The sequence below is a fragment of the Prionailurus viverrinus genome, chromosome B4 (genome assembly GCF_022837055.1).
Source record: "Prionailurus viverrinus isolate Anna chromosome B4, UM_Priviv_1.0, whole genome shotgun sequence".
Taxonomy (NCBI): Eukaryota; Metazoa; Chordata; class Mammalia; order Carnivora; family Felidae; genus Prionailurus; species Prionailurus viverrinus.
Genome location: NC_062567.1, coordinates 131,713,354 through 131,736,195, shown reverse-complemented (window position 1 = coordinate 131,736,195; position 22,842 = coordinate 131,713,354). Strand labels below are relative to the sequence as shown.

General features: G+C 41.1%; 1 protein-coding gene across 2 annotated transcripts in view; it reads right to left on the bottom strand.

Annotated features, from left to right (window-relative positions):
• Positions 1 to 22,362, bottom strand: part of EP300 (E1A binding protein p300) — an 83,537-nt gene extending 61,175 nt beyond the window's left edge. For both annotated transcript variants that reach the window (XM_047867857.1, XM_047867858.1), the window contains exons 1-2: positions 21,046 to 22,362; positions 2,362 to 2,999 (exon numbers count right to left, since the gene is read on the bottom strand). In XM_047867857.1, the coding sequence (XP_047723813.1) occupies positions 2,362 to 2,999; positions 21,046 to 21,139 (732 nt within the window). In that variant the 5' untranslated portion in view covers positions 21,140 to 22,362. The remainder of the gene's footprint in view (positions 1 to 2,361; positions 3,000 to 21,045) is intronic.
• Between the last annotated feature and the right edge of the window lie 480 nt (positions 22,363 to 22,842).

The following is a 22,842-nucleotide window of genomic DNA, read 5'->3' as shown; positions in this document are numbered from 1 at the left end:
TCCAACTTTGGCTCAGGTCATGATCTCACAGTTCTTGAGTTCAAGCCCCGCTTCAGGCTCTGTGCTGACAGCTGAGAGCCTGGAGCCTACTTCACATTCTGTGTCTCCCTCTCTCTCCACCCCTCCCCAACTCGGGCTCGGTCTCTCTCTCTCTCTGTCTCTCTCTCTCTCTCAAAAATAAATAAAATTAAAAAAAAAAAAAAAAAAAGAGTTGCACGTTCTATGGACTGAGGCAGCCAGGAGCCCCTGAGACCTTCCTTTTTAAATTTTTCTTCATAGCAATACTTAGAATACTATAAACTTACAACTTACGTACACACTAATAAAAAAGTAAGATCTATGAAGTAAGTTTAATCACTGCTCTATGTGGAGGACCAAAGCTGGGATGCAGTAAATATTTGATCAATCAGTGAAGGTTTAGTCTGTCACACCACCTCTCCCCACTGGAGTATAACAATAATGGAGGGTAAGGACTCCTCACAACTATGTTCTAGAACCTAGAAGAGGTATCTAATAAACATTTTACCTTCTTGCTTCTGGTTTTCACTCCAAATACTCTAAGTAAACCATATCGACACAGCAACATGAAAGCATCAAAAAGGGATAATCTACAGAGGAGGTAGGAATTTCCCTAAGAGGTCAGTATTCTGTACTGTATAGCAAAAAAAAAAAGGGGGGGGGGGGCTTTCACATATCTAACATGACCTCAGTCTCCCCATTCCCAATTCACCCCTGAACTCTCTCTCATCTCATCACAATTTTCAGGAACACAGAAGTCCCAATGCTTGCTCAGTTATTCCTTTTACAGTGAAAGCTTGCTCCCAACTCCTTGTGAAAATCTTGCCTATCCCCAATATCCCCTTCCAAGCAAAACCATCTCTTTCATTCAACAACTATTTACCAGCCACATACCAGGTGCTGGCAACTGTAGTGTGATACCACTTCAAGAAAAAATAAATAAAAATGCAGGAAAAATATGAAGGAATAAGCAACAAATATATGCTTATATAAATTCTATATATAAAGAACACATTTAAAAAGTTTTACAAAATGTATTTAGCCTGCTCTACTTAATAAAGCTAAAAAAAAAAAAAAAAAAAAAAAAAGTAGGCTTTTAAAAGAAAACCCTTTCAAACAATGACCAAAATCAGGTTAACTGGACACCTGGAATGTCAGTTGAGGCTTCACAGTAAACTAATGCACCTTAACATCCATCAACTAACAAGGAAAAATAACATTTAATAAATCTTTTAGGGTATCTCTTGAAAACCAAGGACATTCAAAGTAGTGGAAATAAGTGATGTCTATCTGAAGACAATATAAAGCCAGCTGGCTCAAAACTGTATTTTTATTTATTTGCTTGGTTGGTTGGTTTTTTGAGAGCATGTGCACACGGGGAAGGGACAAAGAATCTTAAGCAGGCTCCACACTCAGAGCAGAACCCTACAAGGGGCTTGATCTCACGACCCAGAGATTATGACCTGAGCCAAAATCAAGAGTCAACTACTTAATCAACTGAGCCACCAAAGCGGCCCCAAACTATATAAGGAGGCTATGCGGGCTAAAGCAGGCTTAGAAATGAGATGAAAACACAGGGTACCAGGGTGGCTCGGTCGGTTAAGCGTCTGACTCAGTTTCATCTCAGGTCATGATCTGTTTGTAGGTTCAAGCCCCAGGTCTGGCTCTGCACAGACAGCATGGGGCCTGCTTGGGATTCTTTCCCTCTCTCTTTGTGCCCCTACTCTGCTCATGCTCTCTCTCTCTCTCTCAAAATAAAATAAAACTTAAAAAAAATTAAAAAGAAAGGATATGAAAATATTCTGGTATTTGTGAAAATATTCTAATATTTATTCTAATATTGAGAAAACAGGAATTAGCTAACAATCATTTAGAACTGAAGTATTATTATACAATACCCTTGAGCTGTAAATAATTGTTTTACTTAAAATTAATGTAAGAGCTTCATAAAATTCATGACAACATGGGGCGCCTGGGTGGCTCAGTCGGTTAAGCGTCTGACTTCAGCCCAGGTCATGATCTCACAGTTCGTGGGTTCGAGCCCCACGTCAGGCTCTGTGCTGACAGCTCAGAGCCTGGAGCCTGTTTCAGATTCTGTGTCTCCCTCTCTCTCTGCCCCTCCCCTGTTCATGCTGTCTCAAAAATAAATAAACATTAAAAAATTAAAAAAAAAAATTCATCACAACATAGTAGATCCTTGGCATCCATGGGAAATGGTACACCACGTAAGAAGACTAAACATGAATAGTAAAGATAAGTGAATAACTGACCTCAAGCCCTCCCTCCATCATTGGGATAATCAAAAACATACTGATAGTGCATACAAACCAAAAATGTACTTACCTTAAGAGGCTGGGGGCCCCTCAATCCTGTTTGTCCTCCCATCTGAGGAGAGCCTTGCTGTAGTGGCTCAGTCATTAAATTGCCAGCATTTCCCATGCCTGGGTTTGGGTACTGCATATTAGGTCGCCCTCGGCCTGCTCCAATTGAACCGTTCATGACTTGATTGGGCATCATCCCCTGTCCATTGCCTGCATTCAGCATTCCAGGATTCATGCCAGCATTCATCCCTGTGTTCATTCCCATGGTAGGCTGATTTACTGGACTGTTCATCATACCTGCTGCAGATGGCGTAGGACCCTGATTTGGTCCACTAGTGCCCATTCCCATGTTGGGAGAAGTCAAGCCTGCCTGTGCCATTGGGCTTTTGACCATGCTATTTATCAAACCTAATCCAGGACTGTTCTGTTGGGGCTGGCTGGCCATGCCTTGGCCTGGGCCACCAACCCCCATATTGAGGTTAGGGGAACTGCCAGACCGTAGCAATTCTGACAGTTGTTTATGTTTAGAGGCTGCATCTTGAACTATGCCAAGACTTGTCTGAAGCTGACTAATATCACCACCATTGGTTAGTCCCAATTCTGTAGAGTTGATTAATTCATCTGGTAAGTCATGCTCCAAGTCAAAGAGAGAGCCAAAATCTAAAAGTGAAGGAAAAAGATAAAGGTTAAAGTTTGACCAAAATTACAAATTGCTCTATGTTTTTGCTCTTGGTAAGCATTAAGTATTTCCAAACCTCACTCCATGGGATACTATCCATTTGTATTGAGGTTTTTCACATTACCCTAAAAAAAATTGTTACGTATGTATTTAAAAATTAGAGAATATTTGGTTTAAACACTTACGAACTGTACCTAAAGGCCAAGGAAAAAGGATTAAATCTTAGAACAACACCCATTATGTGAGTTGCTGGGTTTGTACTGATAGTCATGAAAACAAAGTATATAATTGTTTAATATTCTAGAATTCCTTAGAAAAGTACAAGTACAACTAAGTACAGAATGAAATATTGCCAAACTAAGTACAGAATGAAAAAGAAGTTTAACGTTATAATAACAAAGACAATGAATACAAAAGATTCACCATTTGCATAACGTTCAAAGTGAGCTCCATGAAGACATGGGCTGTCTGCCACTCTTTACCCAGTGCCTATCACAGTGCCTGCCACAAACCAATTCCTTGATCTGAATGAATTCACTTTCACCTGACGTCAGCCTACAGATTAGTTTTCCTTAATCAAAATCTAGCTAGAGTAAGATACAAAAACCATGCCTCTAGCTCTTTCAACATACAAACCACCCCCACTAAAAAGAGGATGCAAATTATGGATTAACCCAGGGTTTCTCAATCTTGGAACTATTAAACATTTTGGGCTGGATACTCTTTGTTGTGGAGGAAAAGGGGAATTGTCCTGTGCATTGTAAGATACTCAGCAGATCTGTGGTCTCTCTCAATGCCAGGAGTACCCCTTACATTTTGTGACAACCAAAAATGTCTCCAGAGATTACCAAATGTCCCCTGAGAAGTAAAAATTGTCCCTGGTTGATTTGTGGACTAACAGTATTAACTCAATATACATAGGGGGTGTTTTGAATTTTCTTTCCTCTTGATTCTCTAAGTAGTTTTCACATTAACAAGGCATTATTGGGTATCTAATAATTAGATATACTTGAATCTACAACTGATTATACTATCAAAAAATAGTCCATCCCTTGAAGAGAAGATAACCACTTGATAATGACCTACTTGGTTCAATTAATCGTGGTTTCTAAGCACAACTCTTCCTCTATGTGCCCTTCTTGTTCTTACAGCATCCTATCATGGCACTGAAATTATCTGTGTGTGTGTCTCTCTCTCCTCCCCCGCTGCTATCTCTTCCTATCAGGACCCCTTACCCCACTGCTGCATCCAGACTGTAACTCTCTGGGAAGGACAGTCTCACCACCTATACACCAACTCTCTGCCTAATGTCCCAACACACTTAAGCATCTGGTCTTATTTTAATTGCCCTGAATCACACCCCAGGATCTCAGGGCATGATTCAGAGTCCAGACTTCTATAGTATTATTCTTTCCTTTTGAAAAATCATTTTGTGCTCCACCATCATAAAAACAAAATGTGTCTTAGGTGTTTTGGAATACAAATAAGGTTTCAAATAAAACTTCCCTAATGTATCACTACTGAAAGACAACTGCTTAATATATAGGTATATTTCCTTCATTGTTTCCATTTACATAATTCACAAAACTAAGATCATACATATTTTACGAACAATTTTGCATTCTACTTTTCCCCTGGAGTATACAAGGAAATATCCCATCATCAGTTTAGTTATAGTGTTTAGGAAAAAATAAAAATGATCTGTGCTCATTTAGAAATTTTTAAAGTATATATATACATGTAGTGGGAAGGTAAAGAGGAAATCACAAAAGAAACATTAATAATAAAATACACTTCAAAACTTAAAATAAAGCTAAAAAGTAGTAAGTAGCCAAGTTATGTTAGAAAAAAATTAATAGCAAGATGATCAAAGATAAAAGCAATTATCAATGGAAGAGAAAAACAGACAGCTGAGAGGGTACCAACAAAACCAGAGGTTGTTTGTTTTAATGTTTGTTTTTGAGAGAAAGAGCTCAAGCAGGGGACAGGGGTGGGCAGACAGAGAGGGAGATACAGAATCAGAAGCAGGCTCCAGACTCCAAGCTATCGGCACAGAGCCAGCTGCGAGATCAAGACTCGAACTGAAGTCGGACGGATGATCAACCAACTGAGCCACCCAGGCACTTTTTTTTTTTCTTTTTGAAATGTTAAATTTTGAGAGGGAGAGCGGCAGAGAGAGAGGGGAGACAGAGGATCCAAAGTCGGGTCTGTGTTGACAGCAGAGAGCCCGATGTGGTACTTGAACTCACAATCCCTGAGCTGAGGTCGGACACTTAACTGAGCCACCCAGGTGCCCCAGAAGTTGGTTCTTTGAAGAAAAGTAATAAAAAACTGCAAGGGCCAAAAATAGATACATTCCTGAGAAAATATTCACCAAACCTTAATTGAAAAGAAATTATATAGGATAAATGTCCCAGTTTCTGCAACCAATCAATGACACAAAAGGAAAAATACCAGATCCAGCAACTAGATATAACTTATTTGGATCCTGCAAACCAAATGTAAAAACAAACAAGCAAAAAAACCAAACAAAAAACCCACACATTTTAAGAAGAAAATCAGGAAAATAAAATATGGCTGAGTTGTCGGTAATAATAAATCATCAATTTTGTTGGGTGTGATAACAGCATAACAGCATAGTTATCCTTCTAACTAAGAGATACATATTGAAGTATTTCTGGTGAAATGACTGGTCTAGGATTTGGTATAAAACACTTCAGCAAAAAAAGAAAAGAGGGAGTATGTATGTGTGTGCAAAAATATCAGTAACTTAAAGGAAAAGGCATAGGGGAGTTCCTTTACACTATTCTATTAAGTTGAAATTTTCCATTTAAATTAGTTTAAAAGAAAGAGACATAGCCTGAATAATCCTATTACTATTAAAGAAACAGTCTGTCTTAATCATTGGTTAATCTTCCCATAAAGAAAACATGAGTTCTAAATGTTTTTACCCCCATGTCCTACTGAACTTTCAAGTAAAAGACAATTCAACCGTTTACAAATACTTCTATAAAATAGAATACTCTATAAATCATTCATGGCCAGTATAAGAAAATCATGAACATAGAAGAGTCCAACAACAAAAAACAAAAACCACACAGACAAATCAAATTAATTAACGTCTTTAAAATGTAATTTAATGAGGGGTGCCTGGGTGGCTAGTCAATTGAGCATCAGACTCCTGACTTTGGCTCAGGTCATGATCCCAGGGTCATGGATTAGGACACTATGCTGGGCTCTACGCTGAGGGTAGAACCTGCTGAAGATTCCCTCCCTCCCTCCCTCCCTCCCTCCCTCTCTCTCTCTCTCTCTCTCTCTCTGCCCCCGTTTCCCCACCTGTGGTCTCTCTCCCTCTAAAAAAATAAAAATAAAAATTTTAATGTAATATGATAAAGTTGGGATAATGTCAGGAACCTAGGGGGGACAGGTTTGCATTAGAAGCTTAGAGTATCTATAAATGCCATTCATCATATTATTAACAAATGAGAATGAAAATGTAAGATTCATCTCAATGGCTGTAAGAAGAGCACTGTATAAAATTCAATGCCCAATCACACCAAAAACCTCCCCCCAAAATGACAGCGATTAAGAAAGTGATGGGAACTCCCTTAAATTGATGAAAAGTCTTCTTCCAAAACCTAAAAACTGAGAGCAAATATGCATTAAAGGACCAACATCAAAAGTCTCTTTAGCATCAGAACAAAACAAAGATACCATGACAAATGCTTCTAATTCAACACTAGAGAATCTAGCCAAAGCAATAATACAAGAAAAATTACACATTCAATGCAATGTCAATCAAAATCCTAAAAGCTTTTCAGAGAACCAGACAAGAGAGTTCTCAAGTATACACAGAAGAGCCTTGTTTCCACTTCTGTAAAACAGGAAAGTACCTACCTTCATAGGTTATTTGTGAGGATTAAATGAGTTAATATATGTAAAGTATTTAGAATAATACCTGACACATATTAAATTCCATGAAAATGTTTCATCTATTATTATTACTGCTCAATGGAATCATTACCCAATTAGAAGACAAAGCAGTCTTCTAATAATGAGAGCAAACTTTTATCAGGTACTTTCAACGTGTCAAGCATTTTTCTTGGCACTTCAGTAATTGTATATTTTCACTAATCCTTTCAACAATCTCAGAAGTAGGTAATAGCAACATATACAGAATGCATGGAAGTAAAATCAACTTCAGTAATGCAGAAGTCTTGGGGCGACTGGGTGGCTCAGTCGGTTGAGTGCCCAACTCTTGATTTTGGCTCAGGTCATGAACCCAGGGTAGTAGGATCAATCCCCGCTGAGCATGGAGCCTGCTTAAGATTTTTTCTTTCTCTGGCTCCCCCCCATCCCCCACCTACACGAGTGTTCTCTCTCTAAAAAATAAACAGAAAGTAATATGGAAGTCTTACTTTAGGCCCTAGAATCCTAAGGATTTTAATTTAATCCGGTACTACAGCCAAATTTGCTGCATGTGGTTGTTATGTGTTTGTGCAAAACATTTAACATCACATTACAAAGTTACACTCCATTGTGAAGCCAGACAGGAGGGTTTACATTGGTAGAACCTGAAAATAAAAGTTTAGGACTGTTCTTTTTTTTAATGGCAATCCTGTACTTTCAACAGACCTAAATTGTAGTTACTACTACATGAGATTACTCAGGTTTCAACTCAAAGACTGATCCCAATACTCCTGTTTCCCAAGATAGCTCTCAACCTCAACTATGCACTTCCTATCTTCTATCTTTTGTTATGGCTAAATACTTGTGTGCATCTTACTACCAAACTATGAATATCTGAAGGACCAGAGTTGCACTTAATAAATATTTACATTTCTCACAGGATCTAGCATATACTCACAGACCAGCAACTCTAAAATTGCATCCTATAATTATTTATATCTGACTGGGTATTTAGAACTTAAATTTTTTTTTTTTTTTTTTTTTTTTTTTTAAGCAATCTCTACCACTAACGTGGGGCTCGAACTCACAACCATGAGATCAAAAGTCGCACTATGAGCCAGCCAGGCGCCCCCGGGTCATTTATAAAAAGTTCTCTTACCTCTACTTGTAAAACATTTTCAACAGCTATACTGATTAAATGTGGAAGACTATGTAAAAGTCATATATACTTTGACCTCTAATCAAACGGACCCTATTATTTCATCTAATATCACTATCATTATTATTCCTAAGCTATTTTGATTGTGCCTCAAAGCTCTCATTTATGATTCCTAAACACCATTAGTTCTATCACTAGTATCTGTAACTTTGCACTACTCAAGGAGTCCAAATACTTGGATTTAAACCCAGTTCTATAAGCTGACTTCATTTACCAAGCTCAAGTTACCTCTTCCATCAAAAGATAATAAAACTTCTACCTCCCTCATGGAGTTTTATTGTTGTTGTTGTGTTTTTAGGGCTAGCAAGTATTTACTGAGAAAGGTAAACTCACGCAGAAGACTCTGGTGTCCCTGGCTAAGTGATAGAGAATCTGAATGCCTGGTGAAAGATTTCAGAACCTTCTGTCCAGAGGGAAGGGCCAAGATCACTTCCAGAGCGCGTCCTTAGCCACGACTTTGTCACAAACAGCAAATGAAAACCATGGTCTAAAACTAGTAGAAAAGCAAGTCCCAAACTAAAAGTGGTATGTGTGAAGATGCAAGGGGGAAAAAATTATCAAAAATTTACTGTCACAATTTAAAGAAATCCTACTGAACACTGGGATTAGTATTGATCAGCCTCAATTTCATGCCACTTACTGAGCTCTACAAGTTCTTTCTTTCCCTTCAAGGAAAGGGAAAAAATAAAGATTCAAATAAGTCATCTTCTCAGGCCCCCATCTCAAGTTGCCCTTCATAGGGATTAGTTCAGATCAGGAGAGTAAAATTTAGATGTTCAACAAACATAAGAAATTTAGAGGGTCCTTTAACAAGAGTTTGGGATTTTTACTCTAAAGAGAAAATTGATGTGAAGAATTTTAAGCAAAAATATGATATGAACAGATTTGTATTTATTAAAGCCCACTCAGGCAAACAGGATGCAGAATGAACTAGACAGACAAGCTAGAGTCAGAGAGACTGGTTAGAAGGCTGCTGCTGGAGAATAACAAAAACTAGCAGTTAATTCTGGAGCAGTACTGAAAGGGCAGAAGCAGCAAAGGAGCCAAACAAAAGAACTCTTTTGGACTACAGGTAGTGGGTTGAGAAAAAAGACAAGGATGACTCCTAAATTTCTGGGGTTAGACAACCTCAGAGAATATATAGAGGTACAGCTATCTGGATGGACAATCCAGAGAAGTACTCAGTGATATGAGAAATGCCACTGGACATCAATGAAGAGGATCATCAGATAAACAAGTATTTAAGGGACAATGATCTTAACCACCAGAAGATGTTGAAACCGAACATTCCCAGCCCACCTACCAGGAATACTGTCCTGGAAGCCAGGTTCCAAGAAGGAAATATTAGTGGTGCCCATGCTTCAGAGAGAATTTACTGAATGTAGATATTAGAAGATTATTTAGCAAGCTAGGTAAGAGCAGTTCAGTGCAGTTGTAAAGTAGGAGATGAGAAAGTAAAAGACAATGACCTTTTCTAGATACTAAACTAAGCTAGTAAATATTTGCTTAATTCCCCCCTTTCTCTAGGATTAGAAATTTATAAATCTGAAATTTATTCTATTACCTTTTAAACTATCTTAAGGCAAATATTACAAAACAGTATCAGAAACAACTGGTCAATCAACTCACACTATCTCCAGTAAGACATTTCCTGATTACTAAAATTATCAACCCATCAACACCATTACTGGGCTATTTCTACCAAATAGCTTGTTGACAAGTCCCCATATACCTTTAATGATGCTCAAATACAAAGTAACTTGGAATAAAATGCTTCTTTTAATTTTTTTTGAGAGATGGAAAGAGACAGAGCATGAGTGAGGGAGGGTCAGAGAGAGAGGGAGACACAGAATCCCAAGCATGCTCCAGGCTCTGAGCGGTCAGCACAGAGCCCGATGTGGGGCTCGAACCTACAGCCTGCAAGATCATGACCTGAGTGAGCCAAAGTCGGGCACTTAACTGACTGAGCCACCCAGGCGCCCCTAGTAAAATGTTCCTTCACTTCAGTGTATATTCAATCTAAACACAGTGATACAAATGTGACTGACAGGACATATTTAAATCTGACTTGCAAAGTTTAGAATACATGAGTTTAGAATACAATGGATCAAGTATTAGAAATGCAACAATCTAAACAAAAATGAATTTGGACTGAATATGTGGGAAACTGGTGTTGAGTCAAAACATCCTTTCCTTATTACATACTGATTTTGTAGGTTACCCTTGGTGTTTTCTATATTGGTATATGGATTTAGCCATATAATCTCTTATAAAATGAATACTTACCCTTTCCAAAAATCAAGATGATCCCATAATATATGAGGAATTAGACAACTATTACCCACCATGAAATATATAAATGAAGTATAACCTTCAAAATTAGAATTATTAATATAATCCCACACACTGCACTGCGAGCATAAAAGGCTTTTTTAAAAAAAGTTACTAACTAGGATGTGAAACTTAAAATTGAAATAATTGTGGCTCAAAATCTATTCTACTAAATAGCACCTCTTCCTAGTTATACATCTTCCCCCGCCCCATTTAGAAAGCTCACACATTTGTTGGATAAACAGTCGTATCTTTGTGCTTCAGATAAAATGAAGTCAAATAAAAACTCAGTTCTGCTCTTAAACTGTACACATTAAGCAAAACACCCATAGTGTTCTGAAACTAGTCAACTCTGAAGTATCCACGCAGAAGACAGAATTCATCCGTTGACCCTCATTTCGTTTTCTCTATGGCATTCAAATGCTTTTTAAAAAATGCACAATCCTGGGGTGCCTGGGTGGCTCAGTCGGTTAAGCGTCCAGCTTCAGCTCAGGTCATAATCTAATGGTTCATGGGTTCAAGCCCTGCGTCAGGCTCTGTGCTGACAGCTCGGAGCCTGGAACCTGCTACTGATTCTGTTTCTCCCTCTCTCTTACCCCTCCCCCGCTCACACTGTCTCTGTCTCTCTCAAAAATAAACATTAATAAATTAAGTAAAAAAATGCACATTCCTGATCTCAAACCTTTCTTTCCTCTAACTCATTGGTGAGGCCAGAGGATAAGAAGGAGCTGGACAGGTGAATTGTGGAATTAAAGAGAGAGAATAGGTTGTGAACACGGAAAGCTCAGCCAGTTCAGTAACTGAAAGAATTCAAAGTAGGGGGAGCAAAGTGAGTGACAAGGTGGGCAGACATCGGAATGCTCAGAGCCCCTATTACAGGGGAGGCACCCAGGATTTTAAAAAGTAAAGAGGGAAACGAAAGCCAAATCTTCAGAACTTTAAAAATCTGGTAACAGTCTGGCTAGACATTGACAAGCTCATAAAGATCTCTCATTCTTATTGGTTTAGGATACTCCTACATTATTAATTCAGCTGTTTGGGGTGCTGAAGAAGCATGATATTTAAAAACACTGCAGTCGGGGCACCTGGGTGGCTCAGTCGGTTAAGCGTCCGACTTCGGCTCAGGTCATGATCTCACGGTCTGTGAGTTCGAGCCCCGCATCGGGCTCTGTGCTGACCGCTCAGAGCCTGGAGCCTGTTTCAAATTCTGTGTCTCCCTCTCTCTCTGACCCTCCCCTGTTTATGCTCTGTCTCTCTCTGTCTCAAAAATAAATAAACGTTAAAAAAAAATTAAAAAAAAATAAATAAAATAAAAACACTGCAGTCTTTAAAATGAGAAAAATTTTGGGAATGCAAGCTGGTGCAGCCACTCTGGAAAACAGTATGGAGGTTCCTCAAAAAACTAAAAACAGAACTACCCTACAACCCAGCAATTGCACAACTAGGCATTTATTCACAGGATACAGGTGAGCTGTTTCGAAGGGACACATGCACCCCCATGTCTACAGCAGCACTGTCAACAATAGCCAAAGTATGGAAAGAGCCCAAATGTCCATCGATGGATGAATGGATAAAGAAGATGTGGTATATATACACAATGGAGTATTACTCGGCAATCAAAACGAATGAAATCTTGCCATTTGCAACTACATGGATGGAAGTGGAGAGTATTATGCTAAGTGAAATTAGTCAGAGAAAGACAAAAATCATATAACTTCACTCCTATGAGGCCTTTAAGAAACAAAACAGATGAACATAAGGGAAGGGAAACAAAAATAATATAAAAACAGGGAAGGGGACAAAACAGAAGAAACTCATAAATATGGAGAACAAACTGAGGGTTACGGGAGGGGTTGTGGGAGGGGGATGAGCTAAATGGGTAAGGGGCACTAAGGAATCTACTCCTGAAATCATTGTTGCACTATACGCTAACTAATTTGGATGTAAATTTTAAAAAATATAATAAAAAATAAAATTTAAACAAAGTTTTATTATAAAATTAAAAAAAAGCAAAAACAAAAAAATAAGAAAAATTTGCAAACTTCAGGAATTAATTAGGTTGAAACAACTTTCCTAACCTTTATTTGGTATTTTATTAAAAACAGTATTTGATACTCTGTAAAGGAAGCAGAATTAATCTAATCACAAACAGCCCACCTACTGAGAAAAATGGACAAACACTTAAAACTACTTTTGAAAGACTAAGAAAATTAAATAAAATATCCATGCTGGAAAGACAGATATGACTTCTAATACATTTCAAAACAATTGGCAACAATTTGTGAGTTATACACAAATTTGGATAGAAGATGGTAATATTAGATTATACAGGATCACAAAGCCATGCAAGTTAGCAACTGTTAAATTTTGAAATCCAACAGGGTCAAAGGGCAGAAGTGCAAGCAAATTTCCAAATATGCATTCTTAACATTGTCCTGCAACCATGACATCAAAAGGTGCAACTATACTTTGGCAAGTGACTTACTTGAAGTTGATTCTTAATCCCACCACATTTATTTAAGTCACAACATTTAAACAAAGATGAAGTGCTATGACTGATCAGATGTGTGGCCTGCCTTGCTCTTTATCAATTTATTAATATAGTGACACTTCCTGGTGTGAAATTAATTCAAAGGTGAGGACACTTTTATTAAAATCCTACCTTAAGAATCAAGTAAACAACACATTCATATTAAACCTAAACCACACGCTCACTTATCTAGCTCTGATCATTTTATTTTTAACATTTATTTATTTTTGAGAGAGAGGGAGAGCAGGGGAGCGCACACGAGCAGAGCAGAGGACAGGTACAGAGTGAGAAAGGGAATCCAAAGCAGGCTCCACACTGTCAGTGCAGAGCCCCACATGGGGCTTGATCTAACCAGTTGTGAGATGACCTGAGCTGAAATCAAGAGTCAGGAGCTTAACTGACTGAGCCACCTGGGCGCCCTTGACAATTTCTTGATTTTGAGTAGTGGTAACATCTTGGGAGAAGCTTTGCGGTGAGGCTAGGATTTGTTTGCTTGACTGGGGTTTGCTCTAAAGGAATGAAATGCCTATAGGGGATCCTAGATGATAGAGCTATCATACCATCTCTCCAAAGAACAAAAACAAAAAAATTCTGAAAGACTGCATATCTGTAAAGAAAAAGGGAAGAGTGATTGGTTTTTGAGTTATCTGCTGTATTTTCTACATTTAGGACAACTGGTAAACAAAACCTGGGACCTTAAATAAACAATTCACATCAATAATTACAATCTACCAAAAAACTTCCAAGGCAAATGAAGTGCGCTCAAAAGACAAGTGACATACCCCTAGTATTCCTGCCATCCCTGCCTGCTACTGGATCCTGTACAGTGTCACCAGAATTCATCTTTCCCCCTTCCCTGACCATGTCACTCTCTTGTTCATGAATTTTTTTTTCCTGATGGTAAAAAATGTCAAACTCTTTATCACATTTTTGTCTTTTCATAATAGGACACCAAAATCCTTTTCCATCTGTCTCACATGAAAACATACCACCACAGTCTATGTTCTAGTCACACCAGAGCTACCCGTATTTGTTCCACCTGACACAGAAATATTCTTCCAACTTTCTCTACTTCTAAGGGAAGTTATCTTCAAGTTCTCCTGCCTCTGTTCAAACACACATTCTCTCTGAAGTTTTCCCCCAGTCCTCCAAACACGGCCTGTCAGAAACAATCCCTATCCACTACCTTCATCCACAACCTTTTTTTTTTTTTTTTTTTTTTTTTAAAACACGTATCAGAGTATAACTCAGGAAAACTGTGTGGACAAGTATGCCAACCCCACCAGATCCTAATGCTTTGAGAGCAGAAAGTGTACTTTGATTCATTTTTACATTTTTCCAAGGGTCTAAAACTTGGTGGGCAGTCAATGTTTGTTGGCTGAAAGGAGAGAAAGGCACACTAAATGAATACTGACTACTCCACTCAGGAGAATCACACAACTTCAAAATGCTCAAAACTTAACTCATCACAACCCCTAACCCCCACCACATTCACAAATACTTCACTTCCTATGTTTGCTATCTAGTAAATGGCAACCTCACCAACCCAACTATCCAAACTTGAAACTTGGGAATTATCCTTGATCCCTCTCTATCACAATATCCTAACCTGTAATTAATCAACCAACTTCTGTTGGTCACCTACCTTTCTCTAATCTTTTCACTGCTTTTCATCTACCAATTTAGGCCACACTCATCACAGCTAGAATCCTAAAAGAGCCATCTCTCTGGTGTTCCTGCATCATATGTTCCCTGTTCCTTTCCAAAGCATTCCTCACTTTAGTCGATCATCAAGTACAATTCTGCCCCATCCATTTAAAAGTGCTAAAATGTAAAGTCTAAACTCCAATAAGCATTACAAGGCAAGCATAAGTGGCCCCATACTCACCTCTATGGTCATATTTCTTGCTATCCCCCCAGCCAGATAGAATTTAATAGGTTCCCTGAACAGGCCATACTCTTGTTCCCAGCCTGGGCTCACTCTTACTAACCCTATTACACCTATCCTTCAGATCTCAAGATCAGACACCAATTCCTCTAAGACAGTCACCAGAGGAACAACAGTTACAGGTTATAGGCCCTCCAGTTTCTCCCACTGTACACAGTACTTCTCAATATAATGCTGGTCACATCAGTCTTGAATGTAGCTCTTCCACCCTTATCTATGAGCTACGGAAGGAAGGGTCTATGTCTGTCTGGATTACCAAAGTGTTCCCTTCTGATGATAAATGCCTAGTATACAGAAAGTGTTGGCCCAATAGAGACAAATGACAGCTTGTCAACCTTTCTAAGCCAGTATTTTTCAAATTGTGGGTCACATGTCAATAGTAGGTCATGAAATCAATACAATGGGCCACAACCAGCACTTGAAAGAAAGAAAGAAAGAAAGAAAGAAAGAAAGAGAAAGAAAAAATAGAAAACATCACACATAGTATACTACAAGTAGTATGGGTAAGTTTGTCCACTTGCTGAGACAGGGTCTCTGGTACTCATGTAAAATACAGCTTTTACTGGGTGTGGTCAAAAAAATTTGAAAAGTACTGCACTCCCCTCCCCCCCCCTTCTTCTCTTCTCCCTCTTCTTTTTTAAGAAAGTCCTTTAAAACGCAGAGAAGCAAATACAAAACAGAAAAAATGGTGCTCAATCACACAGTTCTTTAGCAAAAAGCCATTCTTAACTTGAGCATTTACAGTAAGAACAATCTGCTTTCTGATTTCTCATTATGCTTTAAATACTTGTTAATTTCCACTTACATATACAATTACTTACATATACAAGACACCCTATGTGACAGTACATACAGTACTTCTAGTCTTATTTTAATCTCTGCTACCATGTTCTTATACTCTTTAGAAATTTAATCTTTGCACCATAAGCTTTACTTCTAAGGCTTCTCCTCTCTGAACTTCATGACTTGGCTTTCTCTTTATCCAGTCTATCTACAAATCCATTTAAAAAATCTACCATTGCTTTGTTGTTGTATATTTAGTAGTAAGGTTAAAAACCATCAACAGAATTAGCACACACTATGCTGCAACAGGCACTACCCTAAGCATTGGATAAAGAGAATTTTCATTTACTCCTCCCCACAATCTTGTAAGGTGGGTACTACAGGTGAGAAAGCTGAGAAAAAGTTCAGTAATTCGCCCAAGGTTCACAGTTAATAAAGGCAGGTCTGGGATCTGAACTCTAAAATAGACTCCAAAACTCCTTTTCTTTAACTGCTCACTTTTTTTCAGTAGTTTTAGTTTTCCTTTCTCTCTCAACTAAATTATTGCTAATTGCCTTTTGAAGCATTTATAAAATAAGATCTATATCTAAACTGTTCAGAAAAGGCTTAACACCTCAGTATTCATTCTCTTAAACCTTTGAGAACTGTGCAATAAAACATTTCCTACTAAAATTTCCGAAGAAAACTACCACCCATCACATAAAAAAATCACCCGCAGAATTCAGTGTTTTAAAATTTTTACACTTGGTATAATTTCAGTTTCAACTTGCCCATTAATTTCCCTAATGTTTGCCACACTAAAAACTTCAATTTCAGCAATTCTCAAAGGATGAAACACTAAAAGTGCAGAAAACACAAAGAAGCATGTCGTATTTTTCTATTAATTGTTGGGTGGATGAATTGGCAGAACAGCTCCTGAACTGTTTTTGTAAATATACCAGGAAGAGGTATTTTACACTCCCACTTGTATCTGCAACATTCTTCCTACTCTTTTCTTTTTCCTTTCCTATTTACCACTTAATGTCCCTACAAACACCATGAGGCACTAATTTTTAACTTCTTGTTTCAATTTATCTTTTTATAGAATAGACTAAGGAGAAGGTGGAAAAACAAAGTGAAACAAAATGCCAAAAGGCAATCAAGGCAGAAGCTGTTTCCTCTCTCTCCTTTATACATTCACTGGACAAACCGATACATTTCTCCGCTCTGTGAGAGAACGTGAATTTCTGCTGGAAAAGGGCACCCATATTGTATGTAACACATACAAGATTTACAACTTAACAAAAGTCACTTCATCTCACTATCAACCACAGACAGCCTTCTTAAAGCCCTATAAATGAACTTACAAAGCCTTGAAAATAAGCAATTGACAGAGTTCAAGGCACATAATAAAATGTTTTGCAACTTAACACTGAGGTCAGCAATACCTCAGTGAACCAAGGAGCCATAACTGAAAAACTCCAGAAGCTGAACTCTAATCTAAACACACATCCCTAAAAAATAAAATTAAAACATAGCATCACAGGTTTAAGAGCTGAAAAAGAAATGGCTTCCACCAAAAATATCGTGGTCAGGATAATAAACCACTAATCCACAGGAGTGTTTCGAGAAATAATAACTGACATTAAAAAAAAAATCCTTGCCACTTCTCTATTATGTACAGTAATCTAGCGATCAAGATGATATAGTTTATATACTATCTGCTCTGTGCCTCAAATGAAAAATAGGCATAAAATCCAAGCCAATTCTGACACTTGAGTTCACAGTAGGGCCACAAAACTGTACCAAGACCAGAAGGATCTTCACTTAAATGCCAGATCTTCCCACTGTCAACCATCTTTCCAGGGTCTGATCTTTCAGTGCATATAGCATTAAGTGTTACAAAGCAGCCACAGAATATATCCAGTGAACAACGAAGGCAACAGTATCATCCTCATCATGCCCATCCCTCAGGTTATTAGAAATAGGTTCAAGAAATATTTTCAGGACTTACCTGTCAACCTTTCTGTTCAATAATTTTACCAAAATATTTTTACATATGGCTTTTATCATTTTCGGGGGGGGGGGGGACATAAAGTCATTTGATTTATCAAACAGTTCTGATCTAACCATACCAACTTAAATTAGATTTTCAATGGATCAAATGGATCAACTACAAATACTGAAACAGGAACAAAAAGATGCAAAAGCTAAAAAATAAGTCTCTTCCTCCTCATTCCAACACATAAAACTTGAACTTAATTCAAGATATTTGAATCAATCTGGAAATGTTTTAGAAGAATCTTTGACTGTCTAACGAGAAGTCATTTTTATTCTGCATCAGTGGCCAACCTTAAAAATTCAGAAGGTGGGATTTAAACACTAATTTGTTTTGTTAATACTGTAGTATGTCAACCCAGTTGGGTTCGTTTTTTTTCCTATGAAACTGGCACACACAAACACTCTTGTTAGGTACACTTATGCTACTAGAACTGCAAGCCCTGATCATGAAAAAAGTTTCTAATGTCTAGAATGTTGGGATCATTTTGACCCAGTTCTAGATAAAATTCATAATTGAGGACCAAAGAACTTACTTTCACGTTTATGAAATATCCAGGTAATGACTCAAAAGTCAAAACGTAGAGAGTTACATGTTTGAAAATTTAAAGTTTTAAAGTGAAGTGTCTCTGTTAAAAGTTCCCTGCAGGGGCGCCTGGGTGGCGCAGTCGGTTAAGCGTCCGACTTCAGCCAGGTCACGATCTCGCGGTCCGTGAGTTCGAGCCCCGCGTCGGGCTCTGGGCTGATGGCTCGGAGCCTGGAGCCTGCTTCTGATTCTGTGTCTCCCTCTCTCTCTGCCCCTCCCCTGTTCATGCTCTGTCTCTCTCTGTCCCAAAAATAAATAAACGTTGAAAAAAAAAAAAAAAAGTTCCCTGCAAACTACACTACACAGTGCTGGCTGCAGGGGGGAAAGAAAAACAAAGGGAAAAAAAAAGGTCACCAACCTGAATTAAGTTCACAAGGCGACAGTGACCGTATTTTCTTAATAACCACCTCCCTCCATCCCCCAACAAAAAAACCCAGACTGATTAGGATTAAAAACTGGACACCAAAGAATTCCTGGAGTACAATCTTAATGGGGGGGGGGGAGGGGAAGGGGGGGGAGGGGAAGGGGGGGGGGTTTAAACCCTCCCCACAAAATTTAGAGAAAGGTAACTTTCTGTAAATACTAATATCAAGTAAAATACTAAAATAAACTCTTAGTACTAAAATTGACCGAGTCCATCTCAATGTTGAGGAATTTTTTTTTTTTTTTTTTTTTTACTCTACTAAACCCACATGATACATTTAGGACTCATAATTATCCAAAGATATTTCAAGTAGCAAAAAACAGTTTCTGTGTACCGGACAGGTGAGATACTACTGAGATGAGTTAGCTCAGATCAAAAATGGAGAATGCAGCACTGCACCTGAACAGAGGTGTCTGAACAACAGAGCACAGCCTGCCTTCCAGGCCTTGCGTTACTCCATTTACTCCAAGACTAAGCTGCTCAAATCAGGAGTCATCAAAATGACACACATTAAAGAAGTTTTCTCTATAACATCCGAAGTCTCTGGTGAACTCCAACGTAAAACCCACTACCACACGGCACAAAAACTAAAGAAAACAACACAAAAGCTACAGGTGGAAATATGTCTAAAGGTGATCTGAAGATCCTCTGGAACATTTTAGTAAGTGCAAAGGAATACAACGCTTGATACGTGTAACGATGTTGAGGGGAAAAAAAAGGCAAGTAAGAGAAAAAAAAAATCCGTGAAGACTACAGAAAGTCCAGGGAATAAGAATAGATCAAAGTTCTCACACTGCCAATTTTACAAGTCTAAAGTAAAGAACTCAAGCAAAAATCCTCAATCTTTGCAGGTTATCTGAAACTCAGGACACATTTTTCCCATAAAAGCAAAGAATCCAAAGCATTTGCCACATCCTTACATTTTCACCCTCTGAAACGAAGTCTACTTAGAAACATGCTTTAGAAGTTCTCTACAAACTCCTAGGGTACATTTAACTCCATTATGCACTCTCACTGGCAGATGGAGGGATGACGTTGAGTTAAAGAGATGCTCCGGAGTAAGGGGGAACATCTTGTGGACTGTCAGATGGCCAGCCATTCTTCCTCTTCATTATCCTGGCACCTCAAACAACTATGACGGCAAAGGAGAAGATCGCTAGCCATCAAGACAGCACCAAACTAATTATAAGAAGGGGATGACGGAGGGAAGTCTCCCCGAATTTCCCTTGACAAAAGGGTTTTAGTCCACAACTGAGTGAAGTTAAGAATTGTAGAGCTTTTTTTCACACTCCAGTATGGATCTCCAAATAGGTTTAAAGCATAAAAAGACAAACACACACAACTACCGAACCTAACACACATTTTAAACTTTTGTATGATCAGTTTATCTTTGCAGTTCATGACTGGGGTGCTTACAACTTCTAATTTTGATTTCCAACTACAGAACTCCACACAATCGGGTATCTCCACCCCCCTCCCCTCCCCCCCCCAAGAGAAAGTGACTACAAACTGCAAAGAAAATGCCTCTGCTCTCTCCCAACCTAAAACCCCAGTTTCAGACATTTTGGTCTCACACGAAAGAAACGGGAGATGTAAAATGAACTGCGCTCCATATTGATTCTTAACGCAAATAAAAAGGGGGGAAAAACCCCCCTAGGAATGGTAGGTAAAATAATCGGAACCAAATTTCAGCTTTGACATTAAACCTTATCACACCAAACCTGAAATCCTGGATCACACACACACACACACACAAATAAAACCAAGATTTTTAAAACCCTCGTCCTCAACAGAAAATCTTGTGCCAAACAGAAAATTTTGAAAAGGAAGAGTGAAAAGTAGAGAAAACAGAATAAGTGCAATCAAGGAGAAAGGATTCGCAATTCCTCATTTCTCAACAACAACAAAAAAATTCAAAGTAAAATTGCAAAAAAAAGCCTTACACACAAATGCACTGGCATTTCAAAAATTAAACTGCACGGAAGCAACAATAAAGGCTATTTCCATAGCACCACTCAAGAGCTCTAATTCCAGAACACACACCGATATGACATAGTGTTGCAACGAATGTATTAGGAAGCAAAGAAAATGGTTGGGCTACTGGACGTCTTCGACCAGCTCATTCAAACACCTTTAAAATTAACCAAGAGGCAGAGAACTAAGAAGAGAAAAAGGGAGAAAATATGGAAGAAGAAAGGTGCACCGAGCAAAAAAGATGAAGGGGGGGGGGATGTGGAAGGCCAGGGCTCCTGGGACTAACCTGTGCCATCGCTGGCCGACGCCGAGAGGGCCGGAGATGAGAGTTTAGGCCGCTTGGCTGAAGGCGGCCCCGGTTCCACCACATTCTCGGCCATTTTTAATTCTTTCGGAGATACAGGCGAGGAAAACGAGAATCCTCGGGAAATCTCCTCTTCGGCCGGGGCTCCCCGCCCCGCTCCCTGGGGTGGGCTTGGGGGGCTCCGCCGGCCCCCGAAGGGGGTGGGGGGAAGTTCCTTTTTCTCTTCGCCGGGTCGCGGTGGCCGAAGAGGGATGCGGACTCGATAGAAAAGGTAGGGGCAAGTGCGAGGGGCCGGGCCTGGGCCCAGGCCCGGAGGAGGGCACAGGAGCACAAATCCGCCGAGCGCGTCCGCTGCGGCGAATTCCCGAGAACTCGCGGCTCTAGAGGCGCAGTCCCCGGCCCGCCACGGCCGGCCCCTGCCCAGCCGAGGTCTCTCGGAGCTCCGCCGCCGCCATCAGCCTCTTCCTCCTCGGCGCTGTCCTCCTCCTTCTCATCGCCACAAGGAGGCGGGGGCGAAAAGGGGGGAGAGGAGGAGGCGACGAGAGACACTCACCTCCTCCCGGTGCCCCCTCCCGGACCTGCGCCCCCACCCTCCGAGCCCTCCTCCTGCCGCCGCGCTCCGCGCCGCCGCCGCACCGGCCCCTAATGGCCGCAGAGAGCTCGCCCGAGCCGAGAGCCAGGCTGGCGCCGCCGCCTCACATCGCGCGGCGGAGGCGCGGCGAGGACGCCGGGCGCGGAGCTCGCCGGTCCAGAGGGCCGAGGGGGCCGGGCCGAGCAGCGCCGCCCGCCCGCGCCGACGCCGAGCCCACCGAGGAGGCCCCGCTCCGCCGGGCGGCGCAGGCGGCCTCTCCTCGCGCCGCGCTCTCCTCCTTCGCCCTCCTCTCCCGCGGCACAGAAATAAATACGGCCGCCGCTACGGCCCCCACCCCCGGCGGCCAGGTGCCGGGAGCGCCCGCCCCCCGGGGCTCCGCTCGGGGCCGCCCTCGGCGGCGGGCGAAGGCGCCGCGGGGCGCGGGGTTATGTAATGGTCCCCCCTAGGCGTCGACGCCGGCCCGGCTGCCGGGCCGCGGTGGGGGTGTGTGCGGACGGGAGGGGGCTAGGGGTCGCCTCAGCCCGTGCGCCCCGGGCCCCCTGCCACTGTCTCGGCCCCTGCCGCCTGTCTCCGGCCCGGCTCGCCTCCGCACTCTGGCTCCCGCAGTCCGCACTCCGCCCGGCGTCCCGCTTGCCCACTCTCGCCCGCTCCCTCTCGCCCTCTCTCCCCCCCAGCCTAGCACACAAACAAGATGGCGGCTGTTGTTTCTTCCCTCTGCCGAATCCTCCTTACAGGCTAGCGGTAGCAGCGGCGGCCGGAAATGAGCCAAGGGGGGGGTGAAAAAAAGGGGAGGGGTTGGGCCTCCGGAGGGAGGTGGCGAGGGGGCGGGGCCTTGGCCCGAGCCGCTCACACAATGGGGGAAGAGGACCCGGGGGCGGAGCCAGTTCCAATCACGGGATCCGCCCAAGGCCCCAACGCGGTTGGCGCTTCCGCAAACTCCCCCGGCGTCACCCGGTGGCTCCCTTTAAAGGGGAGGACTTGAAGGGAGGGGGGGGCGGTTTGGGGGCCGACTCGGGATCTATTTTCAGTCGGTGGACACTTGCGGGGGAAGGTGCCTGGGTTGGGTCTCTGCGTAGGGGAGCGGTGGGAATTGGGGGTGACGGAGTCCGGGAGCTACGCCGGGGAAGGCGCCAAGTCACCGCGCAGGTGGCCGAATGGGAGTGCCGTGGGGATAGCCCTGCGTCCAG